Source organism: Procambarus clarkii, chromosome 75 (assembly GCF_040958095.1).
Source record: "Procambarus clarkii isolate CNS0578487 chromosome 75, FALCON_Pclarkii_2.0, whole genome shotgun sequence".
NCBI lineage: Eukaryota > Metazoa > Arthropoda > Malacostraca > Decapoda > Cambaridae > Procambarus > Procambarus clarkii.
In genome coordinates this window covers 9,086,067-9,108,561 of record NC_091224.1, presented here as the reverse complement: position 1 = coordinate 9,108,561, position 22,495 = coordinate 9,086,067, and the positions used below count along the sequence as shown (strand labels likewise).

The 22,495-nt window shown below is 42.8% G+C and overlaps 2 protein-coding genes across 2 annotated transcripts in view; both read left to right on the top strand.

Moving 5' to 3' along the window:
- LOC123771637 (uncharacterized) overlaps positions 1-22,495 on the top strand; it is a 751,293-nt gene that overhangs the window by 16,363 nt on the left and 712,435 nt on the right. The window contains exon 2 of the mRNA XM_045764252.2: positions 567-1,542. Coding sequence (XP_045620208.1) covers positions 1,473-1,542 — 70 coding nt within the window. The 5' untranslated portion in view covers positions 567-1,472. The remainder of the gene's footprint in view (positions 1-566; positions 1,543-22,495) is intronic.
- On the top strand, positions 691-1,283 carry LOC138356986 (rho GTPase-activating protein 26-like). Its single transcript, XM_069313517.1, has 2 exons — positions 691-716; positions 938-1,283. The coding sequence occupies exons 1-2, from the start codon at positions 691-693 to the stop codon at positions 1,281-1,283; spliced, it is 372 nt and encodes a 123-aa protein (XP_069169618.1).

Genomic DNA, 22,495 nt, shown 5'->3' with positions numbered 1-22,495 from the left:
GCACCTCTCTGGGCTGTGCACCTCTCTGGGCTGTGCACCTCTCTGCGCAGTGCACCTCTGCGCTGTGCACCTCTCTGCGCTGTGCACCTCACTGCGCTGTGCACCTCTCTGCACTGCGCACCTATCTACGCTGTGCAGCTGCACCTCTCTGCGCTAAGTGCAGACACATCTGTTCTGTTCTCCGTCTCACGTTTATGCTGTCCCCCAACACCTGTGAGGCGTACCAACACATCCACACTTGCGCAATGCAGTGCGGCGCAGCGCAGCAACACACACTCACATACACACACACACACACACACACACACACACACTCACACCAATACACTCACACACACACACCTGCGCAGTGCACCAAGTTAACAAAGTCTCATTAGCCTGTAGAGCACCAAACCGAGCAGTTTTCCCGGTAATTGTGGTAAGGTCTGATGAGCTGTGCGTGCGGGTTAACATATTTACAAGCGTCACGACATCCGCCCATCCAACCCACAATCCCACCCTAAATGATGGAACATAGAGAAGGTATTGTATCCAATCAGAGGACCACTAATGGCTCTTGTTTACAGGCTCCCTCGTGGTCGTGGACACCGTGTATCATGTGTCCTCAGTGTCACCTCTCTCGTGTCAACATTAGCCAGAAAGGAAACTGGTTTTAGTGTTTACCTGGAAACATATAACAACAAAAGTTAGATGAATGATGAAGAAATTCGGAAAATGTAATGATATTATGATGATCAAAACAGGGTGAAGGTAGTGATTTGTGAATTTTTCAGAATAGAGACATACATGACTGAGATTTAGAAGCTGTGCTGAAGCTTACCAAGTTGGTAAGTGTGATGTTGTTTTATTGAGGTCGTTAACTCGCCTGGTTGGGAGTGTGGCAGTCATGAAAATGTGTTTTGTTTGGACCAAGACATGTGAACGTGTTTTTAATTAGTGCCAGTGACGAGAAACCAGTTAGTGCCAGTGACGAGAAACCAGTTAGTGCCAGTGACGAGAAACCAGTTAGTGCCAGTGACGAGAAAGTGTCACCAGTTACTGCCAGTGACGAGAACGTGTCTTTAATTAATGCCAGTGACGAGAACGTGTCTTTAATTAATGCCAGTGACGAGAACGTGTCTTTAATTAGTGCCAGTGACGAGAACGTGTCTTCATTTGGTGCCAGTGACGAGAAAGTGCCACCAGTTAGTACCAGTGACGAGAAAGTGTCACCAGTTAGTACCAGTGACGAGAAAGGGTCACCAGTGACTGCCAGTGACGAGAACGTGTCACCCATAAACTAGAAAATTATATTTACTTTTATTCATATAGAAAAAAACGAAAACAAAACAAAACCCGGCGTGTGTCAGCACTAACAGCCAAAGCATGTCAGGGTGGCGCCGCCCGCGCTGGTGCACTCTCTCTCATAATGCGTTGTGAGGACGAGTGAGTGGGGTGTGAGGTATGGACGTGTGAGTCTGACCCAACTCACCATGCAATCCTCAGGCTGCCCTCTGCTGCTGCTGCTGCTTGAGCTGCTGCTCATACTCACCCTTCAACACGGTGAGTATTGATCGTCTCTCTCTCTCAAACTTCCCCTTCGTGGTTGGCTTTTTTGGGCTGTAGTTTGGGTACAAAAACTAGAAACTTGAAATCAAAGTCTTGGAAGAAGGACGCGACTCTCTTAATTTTATCTTCTCTGGTGAATAATATATACAGTATACGATTCATTCTTTCAAGATCATGTTTGAACTATGTCCAATTTTTACCCATTTCGTGTGTGTTTAGTATTATAAAGAAACAACGATTATTTCTTCGTTAGAAACTGGAAATTAGCGAAGACCTTGTGATAGAGATATCTCCAGAGAGTCCATTGGTTCATGCCAGGAAGCTCTAACTCAGGCTTGATCAATCACCCTCTCTCATGGACTTATCCAACCACTCACACTCGTGTGGTAATCAACCACTCACACTCGTGTGGTAATCAACCACTCACACTCGTGTGGTAATCAACCACTCACATTCATGGGGCAATCACCACTCACACTCGTGACGTAATCAACCACTCACACTCGTGACGTAATCAACCACTCACACTCGTGTGGTAATCAAAGACTCACACTCGTGACGTAATCAACCACTCACACTCGTGTGGTAATCAACCACTCACACTCATGTGATAATCAACCACTTACTCTCGTGATAATCAACCAATCTCTCATGTACCTATCCAAAAAGAGTAAAGAGACACTAAGATGAGTTGATTTAACTTACAGATAGAGCTTAGGATGAGCTAGGTTGGGCTCTAAACCTAGCGTTAGGCTTGTCACTCTGTTAAGTATCTAGGTCTATGCAACGCAGACTAGGCCGATGTTTGTAACTTTGCAACAAGTCTGCTTATGTTTGAGACGAGATACATTTAAAAACATTTTGTATTATTCATGTAAACTAAATATGTAATCAAGTCATTCAAAAATACATTCAAACTTGTCAGTTTCAAGGACGTAAGTGTGACATATGGCGAGCCGTATCAGATGTGGCAGCGAGGCACACTGGCAGGAAGACGTAGATGTAGCAGCGAAATTTGCAACATTTGCAGGGGCAATATTATTGACTGTGACAGTGGTAGTGGTGTCTGGCAGTGGTAGTGGTGACTATGACAGTGGTATGGTGACTATGACAGTGGTAGTGGTGACTATGGCAGTGGTAGTGGTGACTGTGACAGTGGTAGTGGTGACTGTGACAGTGGTAGTGGTGACTGTGACAGTGGTAGTGGTGACTGTGACATTGGTAGTGGTGACTATGACAGTGGTAGTGGTGACTATGACAGTGGTAGTGGTGACTATGGCAGTGGTAGTGGTGACTATGACAGTGGTAGTGGTGACATAGAAGAGAGTGACTACAGTTGGTGTAGTAGTATTGTAGCAGTGTTGGGGGACTACAGTAGTTGTAGTGGTAGTATAACAGTGTTGGATGACTACATCAGTGTTATAAAAGCTATAACAGTGATGGCAGCAGCCTTGGTAGTGACCAATCAGTGATGACCTCAGCAGAGCTCGTGCTGTACATTCGTGTATTAAAAATTACTGTTACACTATCTTTCAGCTGCTATAGTTAACTAATTCAAATCATTCGCCATTATTCATTATATATTATAGAAGAGACTAACAAATAGTCAGAAATGGACAGAAATCAAAGAATACAAAGATCGGTACCCCTAGTAATATTTATATTCGTAGTTTATACAATAGTATTATAATGTTGGTGATAAAGTAACTCCATAATAGACCAAACGTAAATTCTTTCAAAATGAAAATTCGCGTTTAAAATGTAAATACGGAAAATAATTTGTGATGGGCAGTTAAAACTTGGGAGACTGTGAAGACTTGGGATTTATGAGACAATATTCTCACTCGCGGAGCTCAAGAAACACACTCAGAATGTTGGGAAACGATCACCCTGATGGCCCTTATCACTCATCAACCCGCCCTCATCTTTAGGGGATACCTCTGTAAGCTGTGTATATACTCTTCATGCGGTGTATATACTCTGCTAGTAGTTATATACTCTGTTAGTAGTGTATATACTCTGTTAGTAGTGTATATACTCTGTTAGTGGTGTATATACTCTGTTAGTAGTGTATATACTCTGTTAGTGGTGTATATACTCTGTTAGTGGTGTATATACTCTGTTAGTGGTATATATATACTCTGTTAGTAGTTATATACTCTGTTAGTGGTGTATATACTCTGTTAGTGGTGTATATACTCTGTTAGTAGTGTATATACTCTGTTAGTGGTGTATATATACTGTTAGTAGTGTATATACTCTGTTAGTAGTGAATATACTCTGTTAGTGGTGTATGTACTTTGTTAGTGGTGTATATACTCTGTTAGTGGTGTATATATACTCTGTTAGTAGTGTATATACTCTGTTAGTAGTGTATATACTCTGTTAGTAGTGTATGTACTTTGTTAGTGGTGTATATACTCTGTTAGTGGTGTATATATACTCTGTTAGTAGTGTATATACTCTGGAAGCAGTGAGTATACTCTGTGAGAAGTGTACTTACTCGGCAAGTAGTGAATATGCTTTGTGAGCCGTGTATATACACTGTAAGCAGCAGTATATAAACTACAAGCAGTGTATATACTCTGCAAGCCGTGTATATTCTCTGTAAACAGTATAAACAGTGTATATGATCTGTAAGCAGTGTATAAACTTAGAAAATAGTGTATATATACTCTGTAAACAGTGTATATACTCTGTAAACAGTGTATATATAATCTGTAAACTGTGTATATGCTCTGTAAACTGTGTATATGCTCTGTAAACTGTGTATATGCTCTGTAAACTGTGTATATGCTCTGTAAAGAGCATATATACTCTGTAGATAGTGTATATATACTCTATAAACAGTGTATATACCCCAGCAATCAGCGTATATACTCTTCTAGCCGTGTATATACTCTGTAAGCAGTGTATGTACTATGCAAGCAGTGTATGTACTATGCAAGCAGTGTATGTACAATGCAAGCAGTGTATGTACCATGCAAGCAGTGTATGTACTCTGCAAGCAGTTTATGTACTCTGCAAGCAGTGTATGTACTCTGCAAGCAGTGTATGTACTCTGCAAGCAGTGTATGTACTCTGCAAGCAGTGTATGTACTCTGTAAGCAGTGTATATACTCTGTAAGCAGTGTATGTACTCGTGCAAGCAGTGTATATACTCTGTAAGCAGTGTATATACTCTGTAAGCAGTGTATATACTCTGTAAGCAGTGTATATACTCTGTAAGCAGTGTATATTCTCTGTAAGCAGTGTATATACTCTGTAAGCAGTGTATGTACTCGTGCAAGCAGTGCATATTCGCTGCAAGCAATGTGTATATACTCTGCAAAGAGTACATACACGCTGCAAGTAGTTAATATACACTGAAAGTAGTGTATATACTCTATAATGACTGACGTGGTGCTCACCGATAATCCTTGCCATTTCATATACTTAGGAAGTATTTAAAACTATTTAGCCTCCTTTGATGCTCTTGCGCTTGACCGTTCTCAATCAAAACAAATTAATCCCCTGAAGCAGACTACAGACTTCGTGTAGAATGTTGACCAGACCACACACTCTAGAACGTGAAGGGACGACGACGTTTCGGTCCGTCCTGGAGCATTCTCAAGTCGATATGAATCGACTTGATAATGGTACAGGACGGACCGAAACGTCGTCGTCGTCCCTTCACCTTCTAGTGTGAGGTCTGGTCAACATACTTTAGCCACGTTATTGTGACTCGTCGTTCGTCTAGAATAATTCTGACTTTGGAGTTCAGATGAATATATAAGACAAGCAGATCTAGAGAGTCTACGGTATGAACAAAAAGTATAAATGACCAACACGAAATTTATTTAAACAAGTTGTATAATAATAAAAATTATAAATGATATTAATTTGCCAAATTTGATTATAGTGCAATTTTTTGTCACTGGGTAGAAACTCTTATTTACTAAATGATTGTGCCTCTATAATACAGTACCTCAATAATACAGTGTCTCCATAATACAGTGCATCTATAGTACAGTGCCTCCATAATACATGCCTCCATAATACAGTGCCTCCATAATACAGTGCATCTATAGTACAGTTCCTCCATAATACAGTGCCTCCATAATACAGTGCCTCCATAATACGGTGCCTCCATAATACAGTGCCTCCATAATATGGTGTCTCCATAATACAGTGCATCTATAATACAGTGCCTCCATAATACAGTGCCTCCATAAAACAGTGCCTTCATAATACAGTGCCTCCATAATACGGTGCCTCCATAATACAGGGTCTCCATAATACAGTGCATCTATAATACAGTGCCTCCATAATACAGTGCCTCCATAATACAGTGCCTTCATAATACAGTGCCTCCATAATACAGTGCCTCCATAATACAGGGCCTCCATAATACAGTGCATCTATAGTTAAGTGCCTCAATAATACAGTGCCTCCATAATACAGTGCATCTATAGTACAGTGCCTCCATAATACAGTGCCTCCATAATATAGTGCCTCCATAATACAGTGCCTCCATAATATAGTGCCTCCATAATACGGTGCCTCCATAATACAGTGCATCTATAGTTCAATGCCTCCATAATACAGTGCCTCCATAATACAGTGCATCTATAGTACAGTGCCTCCATAATACAGTGCCTGCATAATATAGTGCCTCCATAATACAGTGCCTCCATATTACAGTGCATCTATAGTACAGTGCCTCCATAATACAGTGCCTCCATAATATAGTGCCTCCATAATACAGTGTCTCCATAATATAGTGCCTCCATAATACGGTGCCTCCATAATACAGTCCATCTATAGTTCAGTGCCTCCATAATACAGTGCCTCCATAATACAGTGCATCTATAGTACAGTGCCTCCATAATACAGTGCCTGCATAATATAGTGCCTTCATAATACAGTGCCTCCATAATACAGTGCATCTATAGTACAGTGCCTCCATAATACAGTGCCTCCATAATACAGTGCATCTATAGTACAGTGCCTCCATAATACAGTGCCTCCATAATATAGTGCCTCCATAATATGGTGCCTCCATAATACAGTGCATGTATAATACAGTGCGCCCATAATACAGTGCCTCCATAATACACTAATTCCATAATATAGTGCCTCAGTAATACAGTGCCTCTATAATAGAGTGCCTCAATAATACAGTGCCTCTGTAATACAGTGCCTCAATAATACAGTGCCTCCATAATAAAGTGTCCTATAATATTGTGCCCTTATAATACAGTGCAAAATATTACAGTGCCTCCATAATAAAGCGCTTCCATAATACAGCGTGACTATTAAACAGTGCCTCTATAATAGAGTGCCTCCATAATACAGTGCCTCCATAATACAGTGTCTCCATAATACAGTGCCTCCATAATAAAGTACCAACAAATTACAGTGCCTCCATAATAAAGTACCTCAATAATACAGTGCCTCCATAATACAGTGCCTCAATAATACAGTGCCTCCATATTAAAGTACTCACAAATTACAGTGCCTCCATATTAAAGTACTCACAAATTACAGCGCCTCCATATTAAAGTACTCACAAATTACAGTGCCTCCATATTAAAGTACTCACAAATTACAGTGCCACCATTGCTTAGGGAATTTCACCTGAAGGCGTTGACAGTGTATCAGGAATCTTGCAGCCAGGGTAGTGTAGTGTAGTCAGTGAGCAGTGTAGTCTTCGTGTACCGTAGTCAGTGAGCAGTGTAGTCTTCGTGTACCGTAGTCAGTGAGCAGTGTAGTCTTCGTGTACCGTAGTCAGCGAGCAGTGTAGTCTTCGTGTACCGTAGTCAGCGAGCAGTGTAGTCTTCGTGCACCGTAGTCAGTGAGCAGTGTAGTCTTCGTGTACCGTAGTCAGCGAGCAGTGTAGTCTTCGTGTACCGTAGTCAGTGAGCAGTGTAGTCTTCGTGTACCGTAGTCAGTGAGCAGTGTAGTCTTCGTGTACCGTAGTCAGTGAGCAGTGTAGTCTTCGTGTACCGTAGTCAGTGAGCAGTGTAGTCTTCGTGTACCGTAGTCAGTGAGCAGTGTAGTCTTCGTGTACCGTAGTCAGTGAGCAGTGTAGTCTTCGTGTACCGTAGTCAGTGAGCAGTGTAGTCTTCGTGTACCGTAGTCAGTGAGCAGTGTAGTCTTCGTGTACAGTAGTCTACGTGTACAGTAGTCTACGTGTACAGTAGTCTACGTGTACAGTAGTCTACGTGTACAGTAGTCTACATGTACAGTAGTCTACGTGTACAGTAGTCTACGTGTACAGTAGTCTACATGTACAGTAGTCTACGTATACAGTAGTCTACATGTACAGTAGTCTACATGTACAGTAGTCTACGTGTACAATAGTCTACGTGTACAGTAGTCTACGTGTACAATAGTCTAAGTGTACAGTAGTCTACGTATACAGTAGTCTACATGTACAGTAGTCTACATGTACAGTAGTCTACGTGTACAGTAGTCTACGTGTAGTGTAGTCTGCTGGGAATTGTTTAAAATAAAACCTCGTATACCAGACTTGTCCACAATAAAGTTAGCAAGAGTACAGAGCTACAACAATTTAAACACTGTTAATGGTTCTCCCTCGTCAACATTTCTTGGCTAATGGACGCCGGAATCGACGATGGTATGCCGGGGTCCACACTGGTAATGGTGGGCCGATTTGGAAGCAGCAAATGGTCGGTTTGAGGCGGCTAATGATTGGCTTGAGGCGGTTAATGGTTGGCTAGAGGCGGCTAATGGTTGGCTTGAGGCGGTTAATGGTTGGCTTGAGGCGGTTAATGGTTGGCTTGAGGCGGTTAATGGTTGGCTTGAGGCGGCTAATGGTTGGCTTGAGGCGGTTAATGGTTGGCTTGAGGCGGCTAATGGTTGGCTTGAGGCGGTTAATGGTTGGCTTGAGGCGGTTAATGGTTGGCTTGAGGCGGCTAATGGTTGGCTTGAGGCGGTTAATGGTTGGCTTGAGGCGGCTAATGGTTGGCTTGAGGCGGTTAATGGTTGGCTTGAGGCGGCTAATGGTTGGCTTGAGGCGGTTAATGGTTGGCTTGAGGCGGCTAATGGTTGGCTTGAGGCAGTTAATGGTTGGCTTGAGGCGGCTAATGGTTGGCTTGAGGCGGCTAATGGTTGGCTTGAGGCGGTTAATGGTTGGCTTGAGGCGGCTAATGGTTGGCTTGAGGCGGTTAATGGTTGGCTTGAGGCGGCTAATGGTTGGCTTGAGGCGGTTAATGGTTGGCTTGAGGCGGCTAATGGTTGGCTTGAGGCGGTTAATGGTTGGCTTGAGGCGGTTAATGGTTGGCTTGAGGCGGCTAATGGTTGGCTTGAGGCGGTTAATGGTTGGCTTGAGGCGGCTAATGGTTGTTTTGAGGCGTCTAATGGTTGGCTTGAGGCGGTTAATGGTTGGCTTGAGGCGTCTAATGGTTGGCTTGAGGCGGTTAATGGTTGGCTTGAGGCGTCTAATGGTTGGTTTGAGGCGGTTAATGGTTGGCTTGAGGCGATTATTGGTTTGCTGGAGGCGGCTATTGGTTAGCTCCAGGCGGCTAATGGTAAGCTCCAGGCGACTAAAAGTTAGACGAGCGCAGCTAAAGGTTAACTCAACGCACCTAATGGTTAGTCCGACACGGCTAATGGCACGTCGGCGACTACACGGTTAAATACGACCACTGTGCCCCCTTGAGAGCTCCTCTAATGGGCCTAATAAAGAGGTGGAATATATCTCAAGTTAAAACATTTCAAGCGCCGCGGAAACCCCACAATATGAGCCATAGCCCTGGAAACACAAACCGAAACTGTCTCTATTTTCCGCTTGTTACAACTTGTAATGAAGTTGTTACATCTTGGCTTAACGTGTTTGTGACGTATTAGAACGTTGTTACAACTTGCTATATTGGTTGTTATAACTGGTTAGGTGGTGTTAAAACTTGTTCGAACGTTGTACCAACGTCGTAATTTCGGTGTGTGTTTGGCGGGAGTGAACCAGCGGGCCAGAGCCTCCGCCGCATTATCACACAATTTAGATAATATTTCCTGACATCTGTCTCCTTTCTGGACGGGAACTGTCAGTCGGGGGGGGGGGGGGGAGGCCCTGGGGGGAGGGGGGGGGTCATAGTTACGCACCTGTCAATTACTGTCCGTCAGTATGGCCTCATCCGTAATTATCCGCGATTAACATCCGTCATTATTTATTGTCTCCTCTGATGTCCAGTGGTGAGACATGTGTCCGGTGATGAGATTCATGGCCACACACACTACACATTGTCCCTGTGTGTCGGGTGATGAGACACATGGCCACACACAATACACACCGTCCCTGTGTGTCGAGTAATGAGACACATGGCCACACACAATACACACCGTCCCGCTGTGTCGAGTAATGAGACACATGGCCACACACACACTACACACCATCCCGCTGTGTCGGGTAATGAGACACATGGCCACACACAATACACACCATCCCGCTGTGTCGGGTAATGAGACACATGGCCACACACACAATACACACCATCCCGCTGTGTCGAGTAATGAGACACATGGCCACACACACAATACACACCGTCCCGCTGTGTCGAGTAATGAGACACATGGCCACACACACACTACACACCATCCCGCTGTGTCGAGTAATGAGACACATGGCCACACACAATACACACCATCCCGCTGTGTCGAGTAATGAGACACATGGCCACACACACAATACACACCGTCCCGCTGTGTCGAGTAATAAGACACATGGCCACACACACACTACACACCATCCCGCTGTGTCGAGTAATGAGACACATGGCCACACACAATACACACCATCCCGCTGTGTCGAGTAATGAGACACATGGCCACACACACACTACACACCATCCCGCTGTGTCGAGTAATGAGACACATGGCCACACACAATACACACCATCCCGCTGTGTCGGGTAATGAGACACATGGCCACACACAATACACCGCCGGCAGATGAGAGTTGAATAATGCGAACCAGGGTCGTAAAACCGCGCAATTTGGAGGTAAAATTTCCTGAGGCGTCTCATCACTGGAGACACAAGTTTCTATAACGATGTGATGAAATTCAAATGTTTTTGATGAGTTGTGTTGGTCCACACTCTCAGCTCAGTGGGTGATGAGTTGTGTTGGTTCACACACTCAGCTCAGTGGGTGATGAGTTGTGTTGGTTCACACTCTCAGCTCAGTGGGTGATGAGTTGTGTTGGTCCACACTCTCAGCTCAGTGGGTGATGAGTTGTGTTGGTTCACACTCTCAGCTCAGTGGGTGATGAGTTGTGTTGGTCCACACTCTCAGCTCAGTGGGTGATGAGTTATATTGGTTCACACTCTCAGCTCAGTGGGTGATGAGTTATATTGGTTCACACTCTCAACTCAGTGGGTGATGAGTTATGTAGGTCCACACTCTCAGCTCAGTGGGTGATGAGTTATATTGGTTCACACTCTCAACTCAGTGGGTGATGAGTTATGTAGGTCCACACTCTCAGCTCAGTGGGTAATACTCAGCTCTATATAGAGTAAGTATATACGATAGATCACTCTATTTAGAGTCAGTGGGATCCCAACATACATCGCTCTACTTAGAATAAATGTATACATGATACTTTGCTCTATTTCGGGTAAATGATGTATTGATGTATAAGTGATACATCACTCTATATATAGTTTGTACTCGATACATCGCTCTATTTACATTAAGTGCATTCGTGATACATCGCCCTATAAAGTGCTTAGGCGATTCATTGTTCTACGTTGAGGAATGTGTATGCACTCAATATAGAGCCAATGTTTACACTATACATTGCTCTATTTTGGGTAAGTCTATATACTATACATCGCTTTATATAAAGTAAACATATCAACGATATATCGTTCTATCTAAGGTTAGTGTATACACGATACTCAGCTCTATATAAAGTAATTGTATAAACTTTACTCAGCTCTAGAGTAAGTGTATTCACGATACTCAGCTCTATATGGAGGAAGTTCATACACGATACACAGCTTTGTATAGAATAGGTGCATTCCCGATGCACCGCTCTATATAAAGTAAATACACCACACTCAGCTCTATATAGAGGAAGTGCTTACACGATTCATCGCTTTAAACAGAATAAATAAATAAACATATACGTAGCTCTGTAGAGTAAGTGTATACACGAAACATCGCTCTGTATAGAGCATGTATATACACTAGATTTTGCTCTATACAGAGTAAGTGTATACACTCAATACCGAGTAAATATATACACTATACTTCGCTCTATATAGAATAAGTGAATTCACGGTACTTTGTTCTGTATAAAATCAGTGTATACACAATACATCGCTCTTTATAGAGTAAGTGCATATATACGATACATTGCACTAAATAGAGTAAGTGAATACGCTCTATATAGAGTAAGTGTATTCACGATACCTCGTTCTATATAGAGTAAGTGTATTCAGGATCCATCGCTCTGTTTAGACTAAGTGAATACACGATTCATCGTCCTGTATAGAGTGTGTAATTACGATTCCTCGTTCTATTTAGAGTAAGTGTATTCACGATTCATTGTTCTATATAGAGTAAGTGAATACAAGATACATCGCTATGCCTGTTCTCACACCTAGAAACATTCGCAATTAGAAATTCGTGATGTAAGAGACATGGGTCCGTGAACACATTGACTCACTGAACACGAGTGTTTTTAGTGAACAGGTCGTTCACATTAAAATGGAATGAACACATAACGTCAATTTGGAATGGCTTCATTATGATGTCACCTTTTTCTTATTTAGCAGTGAATGTTACCTTAGCAGTGTGTGTGTGTGTGTGTGTGTGTGTGTGTGTGTGTGTGTGTGTGTGTGTGTGTGTGTGTGTGTGTGTGTGTGTGTTCACCTAGTTGTACTCGCCTAGTTGTGCTTGCGGAGCTTTGGAGCAACTGTCAATCAACTTGTGTACAGGTTCCTGAGCCTATTGGGCTCTATCATATCTACATGTGAAACTGTGTATGGAGTCTGCCTCCATCACATCACAGCCTAATGCATTCCATCTGTTAACTAACCTGACACTGAAAAAAATCTTTCTTATGTCTCTCTGGCTAATTTGAGTACTAAGTTTCCACGTGTGTCCCTTTGTTCGTGTTCCACCCTTGCTCAGTGTTTTTCTGTATCCACCCTGTCAGTTCCGTTGTGAATTATGTAAGTGGTGGTCATATTTCCCCTACTTCCTCTGCCTTCCAGGGACATGAGGTTTAATTCCTGTAGCTTTCCTCATAATTTATACCTCAAAGTTCTGGGACTAGTCTGGTGGCATATCTCTGAATCTTCGTTAACTTTATAAGGACTCAAGGCTGCAGCTGCATAATCCAAGACTGGTTTGACAAATGTGGTATACAAGGTTCTCAATGATTCCTTACACAAGTTCCTAATGGCATTTATGTTGGCCAACCTATCATACGCCGCTGATTATATCCTTTTGATGTGGGCTTCTGGGACAGGTTTGGTGTGATATTAATCCCCAGATCTTTCTTTCTTCTTGACTCATGAATGATTTCACCTGCCAGATGGTATGTTGTGCTCAGCCTCCTGCTTTCGTCACCTAATTTCATTACTTTACACTTACTTGACTTAAACTTTAGCAGCCATTTTTATGGACCATTCTTCCAGTTTGTCTAGGTCGTCTTATAGTCTCTTTCTATCTTCCTCTGTCTTCATCCTTCTCCTAATTTTACCACCATCGGCAAAAATTGAGAGGAATGAGTCTATACCTTCAGGAAGATCGTTTACATATTTCAGAAACAGGATGGGTCCAAGTATAGGGCTCTGTTTGACTCCGCTGGTGACATGTCGTCACTTCGAGGTCTCCCCCCTCACAGTTACTCGCTGTTTTCTGTTGCTTAGATACTCCCTTGTCCACTGGAGCACTTTCCCTGTAATTCCTGACTGTTTCCCTAGCTTATGCACTTTCTGACAGTCTAAGAAAATGCCGTCTCCCCATCCATCTCTTTCTTGTCTAATCTTTTTTCCTCTGTCACATAATTCTATTAACCCTGTGAGGCACAATTTACTATCCCTGAACCCATACTGGTGGTGTGTTACAAAGCGCATTCTCACCAGATGTTCTACGACCTTTTTCCTCGCAAACTTCTCCGTCACCTAACATGGAATATAAGTTAGGGGAAACCGGCCTGAAGGTCAGTGCCTCTTGCCCATCACCCTCTTTGTATATTTGGAATGCATAAGCTGTCTTCTAACGTTCCGGTAGGTCTCCTGTTTTTCCTGAGACCTGTCATACACCGTAAAGAGTTGCATACATAGTGCTTCTGCACCCTATTTAAGTATTCATAGTGAGATTCTGTCAGACCCAGCAGCCTTTGTCACATTCACCTCCAACAGATTCTTTTTTATTTACATCTCTGATAAGCTCAAATTCCTCATAGGTTGCTTCAGTTACTACTACCTCTCTAATTACAGTGATTTCTCCTTGCTCTTTTATGAAGACCTTTGCAATCTCCTGTTGACTTCTTCACACACCTCCTTGTCATTCTCAGTCTATCTCTTCTCTCCTTTTCTCAGTTTCATCAATTGCTCTTTCATTGTTGTGTTCCTCGTAATGTGGCTGTGGAACAGTTTTGGGTGGGTCTTGGCTTTAATTCCTAAGTCATTTTCATACTGTCTCTCTACTTCTCTTCTTTTCACCCGTGCTCAAACGTTTTTCTTTGTCCACCCTCTCAATTCTCCTGAGAATTTTGTAGGTGGTTATCATGTCTTCCCTTACTCTTCTGTTTTCCAGGGACGTGAGGTTCAGCTCCTTTAGCCTTTCCTCGTAGTTCATACCTCTCAGTTCCGGGACGAGTCTGGTGGCATACCGCTGAATTTTTTCTACCTTTGTCTTGTGTATAACTAGGTATGGACTCCAGGCTGGAGCTGCATATTCTAGGATTGGTCTGACAAAAGTGGTATACAGGGTCTTAAACGATTCCATACACAAGATTCTAAAGGCAGGTCTTCTGTTGGCCAACCTAGCATATGACGCTACCTTGAGGTTACCTTGAGGTGCTTCCGGGGCTTAGCGTCCCCGCGGCCCGGTCGTCGACCAGGCCTCCTGGTTGCCGGACTGATCAACCAGGCTGTTGGACGCGGCTGCTCGCAGCCTGACGTATGAGTCACAGCCTGGTTGATCAGGTATCCTTTGGAGGTGCTTATCCAGTTCTCTCTTGAACACTGTGAGGGGTCGGCCAGTTATGCCCCTTATGTGTGGTGGAAGCGTGTTGAACAGTCTCGGACCTCTGATGTTGATAGAGTTCTCTCTCAGAGTACCTGTTGCCTAAACGCTTATGATATCCTTTTGATATGGGCCTCAAGGGATACGTTCGGTTTGATATCAACCTCCAGACCTTTCTCTCACTTTGACTCTTGCAGGATTTCACCTCCCAGATGGTACCTTGTGTTCAGTCTTCTGCTCCTTTCGCCTAATTTAATTACTTTACACATTCCTGAGTTGAACTTTAGCAGCCATTTTCTACACCATTCTTCCAGTTTATCCAGGTCATCCTGTAGTCTCTGTCTATCTTCATCTGTTTTGATTCTTCTCGTAATTTTTGAATCATCAGCAAACATTGAGAGGAATGAGTCTATACTCTCCGGAAGATCATTTACATGTATTAGAAACAGGATGGGTCCAAGTACTGACCCCTGTGGGACTCCGCTGATGACATCTCGCCACTCTGATGTCTCCCCCTCTCACAGTTACTCGCTGTTTCCTGTTGCTTAAGTACTCCCTTATCCACTGGAGCACCCTCCCTTTTAATCCTGCCTGTTGCCCAATTTTTTTTAATACCCTTTTATGAGGTACTGTGTCAAAGGCTTTCTGACAGTCCAAGAAAATGCAGTCTGCCCACCCTTCTCTTTCTTGCCAAATTTTTGTTGCCTGGTCATAGAAATCTATTAAACCTGCGAGGCACCATTTACCATCTCTGAACCCATGTTAGTGGTGTTTTACAAAGCTATTTCCCTCCAGATGCTCTACGAGTCTTTTCCTCACGATCTTCTCCATCACCTCCATCTCCATCACCCATCACCTTAAGTGTGTGTGTGTGTGTGTGTGTGTGTGTGTGTGTGTGTGTGTGTGTGTGTGTGTGTGTGTGTGTGTACTCACCTAGTTGTGTTTGGGGGGGTTGAGCTCTGGCTCTTTGGTAGGCTCTTTGTGTGTGTGTGTGTGTGTGTGTGTGTGTGTGTGTGTGTGTGTGTGTGTGTGTGAGTGTGTGTGTGTGTGTGTGAGTGTGTGTGTGTGTGTGTAAATGATTTACAAACGTTAAACGAACAGTCGAAATGTCCACTGTTCTCCAAAATGAATTATATGATACAGAAATTAATAGGTAAATTGGATCGTTATCAATATTGGTTTTCGATATTTAGTGAGCGGAAGCGAGGAAAGGGCAAAGTTCCAATACTTCACTGGTCTGTCGTGGCGCTCTTTGGCGGCAAATGTTAGTGAATGATCAATATCTTACGTTTGAAAGTCCTTATATATATAAGGTGAAATTTGTAAACTTACTTTCTGAAAAGGCTAAAATTTGTTCACAAATTCTGTAATTGAAAAGTGTATTAGCATTATCAGCATGAATATAAATGAAACTTATTTAAATGTTATCTTGAGGTTATCTTGAGATGATTTCGGGGCTTTTTAGAGTCCCCGCGGAACACTAAAAACTTTATAGTGTCCACCCCCAGGAAGCTGCCTGTGACAGCTGACTAACACCCAAGTACCTATTTTACTGCTAGGTAACAGGGGCATAGGGTTAAAGAAACTCTGCCCATTGTTTCTCGCCGGCGCCTGGGATCGAACCCAGGACCACAGGATCACAAGTCCAGCGTGCTGTCAGCTCGGCCGACCGGCTCCCTCTGTACAACCAAATACTTAACGATATGAAGGTTATACTTGTGATATCATCATTCTGGATATATTTAAAAATAAAAATATACACGGTCAAATATTTGTATTTACCTTTAATGAACATTAAAACATTAAACATTTTCATGTTCTCTCATTCCACGTGTTCAATTTTTGTCACATATACACTGCTTGCTACATATAGTAACCTTACTGGTGTCATATATACATGGCTTGCCACATATATAGTAATATTTATGATGTCACATGTACATGACTTGCCACATATAGTAACATATCTGATGTCACATATACACTACCTGCTACATATAGTAACCTTACTGGGGTCATATATACATGGCTTGCTACATATAGTAACCTTACTGGGGTCACATATACACTACCTGCTACATATAGTAACCTATCTGATGACCACATACACTCACATATAGTAGCCTGCCAAATAAACTTTTCCTGAAATGACAAAAATTATTTTATATGGCTTAGGATGAGAAGGGGAAATAGTGTGATTACGCGGCGGGGAAGTCAGATGTTGTTGATACCTGGTTGATACCTGGTTGATACCTGGTTGATACCTGGTTGATACCTGGTTGATGGGGTTCTGAGAGTTCTTCTACTCCCCAAGCCCGGCCCGAGGCCAGGCTTGACTTGTGAGAGTTTGGACAACCAGGCTGTTGCTTGGAGCGGCCCGCAGCCCCACATACCCACCACAGCCCGGTTGGTTGTCGTGGCATGTGGAGTCCAGTCTTCAGTATGTCACCTGGATGGTGCTACTGGAACTGGAAGGCAGTACATATGGTTCCTACAATACCAAAATACAATTGTAGATTACATTTAGTACTTAAAATACAAGAATATAATTGTGGATTACATATGATTCATATAATACCAGAATACAATAGAGGGTTACATATTGTTCCTACAACTCCAGAATACAATTGTGTGGTATATGGTTCCTACACGACTGGAATACAATTGTGATTTGCGTATGGTTATTATAAAATTTACGAACATTGCTAAAACACTTTAGTATCCAAACCAGATAATGATGAATAAAATATATAATAATACAATGGTTTTCAACAATGTATAATGGGGAATGTTATCATGTATTTAGCTGATCCGATATCTTTACCAGTATCTCAAACTCTTTGGACAAACAAAGGGAATATGTCTATAAGACACGACATGATTGTATCACAATTGTGGCAAGAAATATGTAATGTGAAGTAATACAAGAGTCTTGATGCAGTAATTTTCGTTGAGAGCGCAATCTTAATTATTACTCTTTAAATGTAAATGTTGAATAACAGGGAAATAATGAGAAACGTCTTTTCCATATAAATTATTTATTAAGTTTATTACAAATTATTCTTTAAATAAAGTAGTGGGCTCATGGTATAATTTTACAGTAATATACTTAGAAGGGGACAAAACACCATGTGCACACACACATATGTGTTCAATTATGCACAGTACTGTTGAGAATGTGCAGCATTCAGACATTCTGATTTTATTGAGACATAAGGTATCCTTTGAGTCTCGGGTTGACTATCGAAAGTGTAAACGTGTTACGACCGTTGAGAGACAGTTCGTCCCATTTACGATAACCCTCGAAGTTCGGTCTATGTTAACGAGACGGGGAGAAGGAAGGGATTTTCAGGGGGAAAGCGCCAAGTCATTACGACTATATAGCAGTGAGAAGTGAGGGGGGGGGGGGGCAGGATAAGGTTTTGGGATGGAACGGATGGAAGTGAATGGTGCCCAACCACTTGGACGATCGGGGATTGAACGCCGACCTGCATTAAGCGATACCGTCGCTCTACCGTCCAGCCCAAGAGGTTGGGCTGGACGGTTAAAGTGTCAAGTTCGATCTGATTCCTAGATGGTGTCGAACAATTACCCTCTTGTTACGCTTGATTGGCGAGGATATTAGACAGTTAACAGTGAAATCGTTTGTATTAGGGTGCGTGGGAAGTTACGGGGCTCGACTTGGGCATAGGTAAGAGTTGATCAGAGATATATCTTTTATTGAAGGTTGTTACTCGTATATTACAATCTTCCTTAAGTCACGATGATGGGGGAACGACAGGTAACTGTAGTAGGCAACTGCACAGAGAATGAGGCAGGAAATAGTCAAATTTACAAACTTTAGTAATTTATATTTGAAAGATTTTCTCTAGTTTTACAAAATACATGGTTCGTCTCAAAATACTTCACTAAGAAAATACCTCACAAACATGTATGTCTGGTTCCTTTTAATGAATGCAGGCCAATATATACACCGTAAGTGCATTGCGCTTTTCAGAATTTATATACACAAAAGTACCGGTTATAATAATAATAATAATAATAATAAGAAAGAAACGATAGATTTTATGAAACACATTAGATGAAAACCGAAGACAGATGAGCAACAAAGACAGTAGATGAGCAACAAAAACATTACAAGACGAACAAAGACATTAGATGAGAAACAAAGACATTACACATTTTTTTGCTCATCCCCAGGAAGCAGCCTGTAGCAGCTAACTCCCAAGTACTTATATACTGCTAGGTGAACAGTATATAACATCAAGGTTGTTACAGGCTGTTCAGCTGAACAGAACATCAGGGTTGACAATGGCATCCGCCTCTGAGGGATTCGAACCTGGACCATTAGGACTACGACTCCCAAGCGCTATCCACTCAGCCGCGAGGCTCCCTGAGCCGTGGTGTGTGTGTACTTACCTATTTGTACTCACCTAGTTGTGCTTGCGGGGGTTGAGCTCTAGTTCTTTGGGCCCGCCTCCCAGCGATCAATCAACTGGTGTACAGGTTCCTGTGCCTACTGGGCTCTATCATATCTACACTTGAAACTGTGTAAGAAGTGAGCCTCCACCACATCACTTCCTAATGCATTTCCTTTGTCTACTACTCTGACACTGAAAAAATTCTTTCTAATGTCTGTAAGGCTCATTTGGGCATTCAATTTCCACCTGTGTCTCCTAATTCATATGCCCCTTGTGTTAAATAACCTGTCCTTATCTACCCTATCAATTCCTTGAAGAATCTTGAATGTGGTGATCATGTCTCTCCCAGCTCTTCTGTCTCCCAGTGACGTGAGGTTTTATTCCCGTAGTCTCTCCTCGTAGCTCACAGCTCTCAGTTCCGGTACTAGTCTGGAGGCAAACCTTTAAACCTTTTTCAGTTTAGTCTTATGCTTGACTAGATATGGACTCCATGCTGGAGCTGCATACTCCAGGATTAGTCTGACATATGTGGTATACAAAGTCCCGAATGATTCCTTACACAAGTTTCTAAAGGCCATTTATATGTTAGCCTACCTGGCATATGCCGCTGATGTTATCCTCTTGATATATGTGTGTGTGAGTGTGCCTGTGCGTGTATGTGTGTGTGTATTCATCTATTTGTACTCACCTTTTTGTGCTTACGGGAGTTGAGCTTTGGCTCTTTGGTCCTCGCCTCTCAACTGTCAATCAACTGGTGTACAAATTCCTGAGCCTACTGGGCTCTATCATATTTACATTTAAAACTGTGTTTGGAGTCAGCCTCCACCACATCACTGCCTAATGCATTCCATCCGTTAACTACTCTGACACTGAAAAAGTTCCTTCTAACGTCCCTGTGGCTCATGTGGGTACTCAGTTTCCACCTGTGTCCCCTTTGTTCACGTCCCACCAGTGTTGAATAGTTTATCCTTGTTTACCTGGTCGATTCCCCTGAGGATTTTGTAGGTTTTGATCATGTCTCCCCTTTCCCTTCTGTCTTCCAGTGTCGTAACGTGCATTTCCCGCAGCCTTTCCTCGTAAATCATGCCTCTTAGTTCTGGGACTAGTCTAGTGGCATACCTTTAGACTTTTTCCAGCTTCGTCGTGTGCTTGATAAGGTACGGGCTCCATGCTGGGGCCGCATACTCCAGGATTGGTCTTACATATGTGGTGTACAAGATTCTGAATGATTCCTTACAAAGGTTCCTGAAGGCTGTTCTGATGTTAGCAAGCCTCGCATATGCCGCAGACGTTATTTTTTTTTATGTGGGCTTCAGGAGACAGGTTTGGTGTGATATCAACTCCTATATCTTTCTTCTTGTCTGTTTCATTAAGTACTTCATCTCCTATTCTGTATCCTGTGTCTGGCCTCCTGTTTCCACTGCCTAGTTTCATTACTTTGCATTTACTCGTGTTGAACTTCAATAGCCATTTGTTGGACCATTCACTAAGTCTGTCTAGGTCATCTTGTAGCCTTCTACTATCATCCTCAGTTTCAATCCTCCTCATAATTGTTGCATCAGCAAACATTGAGAGAAACGATTCTATACCCTCTGGGAGATCATTTACATATATCAGAAACAGTATAGGTCCAAGGAATGACCCCTGCGGGACTCCACTCGTAACGTCTCGCTAATCTGAGACCTCACCCCTAACACTAACTCGTTGTCTCCTGTTGCTTAGGTACTCCTTTATCCAATGGAGTACCTTCCCTTTCACTCCAGCCTGCATCTTCAGCTTTTTCCCTAGCCTCTTGTGTGGCACTGTATCAAAGGCTTTCTGACAATCCAAAAATATGCTGTCTTCCCACCCTTCTCTTTCTTGCCTTGTTTTTGTTGCCTGGTCGTAGAATTCAAGTAACCCTGTGAGGCAGAACCTGCCATCCCTGAACCCATGTTGATGCTGTGTTACAAAGTTCTTTCGCTCCAGATGCTCCACTAGCTTTCTTCGCACAATTTTCTCCATCAGCTTGCATGGTATGCAGGTTAGTGACACCGGCCTGTAATTCAGTGACTCCTGTCTATTCCCTATCTTGTATATCGGGACTACGTTAGCTGCTTTCCAAATTTCTGGCAGTTCCCCTGTTGCCAGTGATTTGTTATACACTATGGAGAGTGGTAGGCACAATTCTTCTACTCCTTCCTATAGTATCCAAGGGGAGATTCCATCTGAGCCTATAGCCTTTGTCACATCCAACTCTAGTAAACACTTCCTTACTTCCCCGCTGGTAATCTCAAACTCTTCCAGTGCTTCCTGGTTAGTTATTCCCTCTCTTATCTTTGGAATTTCTCATTGCTCTAAGGTGAAGACCTCTTGGAATTTCTTATTCAGTTCCTCACACACTTCCTTGTCGTTTGTAATGAATCCTTCTGCCTCTATCCTTAATCTCATAATGTGCGTGTGTGTGTGCGTGTGTGTGTGTGTGTGTGTGAGTGTACTCACCTAATTGTTCTCACCTAATTGTACTCACCTAGTTGTACTCACCTAGTTGTGCTTGCGGGGGATGAGCTCTGGCTCTTTGGTCCCGCCTCTCAACCGTCAATCAACAGGTGTACAGGTTTCTGAGCCTATTCGGCTCTATCATATCTGCACTTGAATCTGTGTATGGAGTCAGCCTCCACCACATTACTTCCTAATGCATTCCATTTGTCAACCACTCTGACACTAAAAAAGTTCTTTCTAATATCTCTGTGGCTCATTTGGGCACTCAGTTTCCACCTGTGTCTCCTAGTGCGTGTGCCCCTTGTGTTAAATAGCCTGTCTTTATCAATCCTGTCGGTTCCCTTGAGAATCTTGAATGTGGTGATCATGTCATCCCCTAACTCTTCTGTCTTCCAACGAGGTGAGGTTTAATTCCTGTAGTCTCTCCTCGTAGCTCATACCTCTCAGCTCGGGTACTAGTCTGGTGGCAAACCTTTGAACCTTTTCCATTTTAGTCTTATGCTTGACTAGATATGGACTCCCTGCTGGAGCCGCATACTCCAGGATTGGTCTGACATATGTGGTATATAATGTTCTGAAAGATTCCTTACACAAGTTTCTAAAGACCGTTCTTATGTTAGCCAACCTGGCATATGCTGCTGATGTTATCCTCTTGATATGAGCTTCAGGGGACAGGTCTGGCGGGATATCAACCCCCAGGTCTTTCTCTCTCTCTGACTCTTGAAGTATCTCATCTCCCAAATGATACCTTGTATATGGTCTGCTGCTTCCTACCCCTATCTTCATTACATTACATTTGCTTGGGTTAAACTCTAACAGTCATTTGTTCGACCATTCCT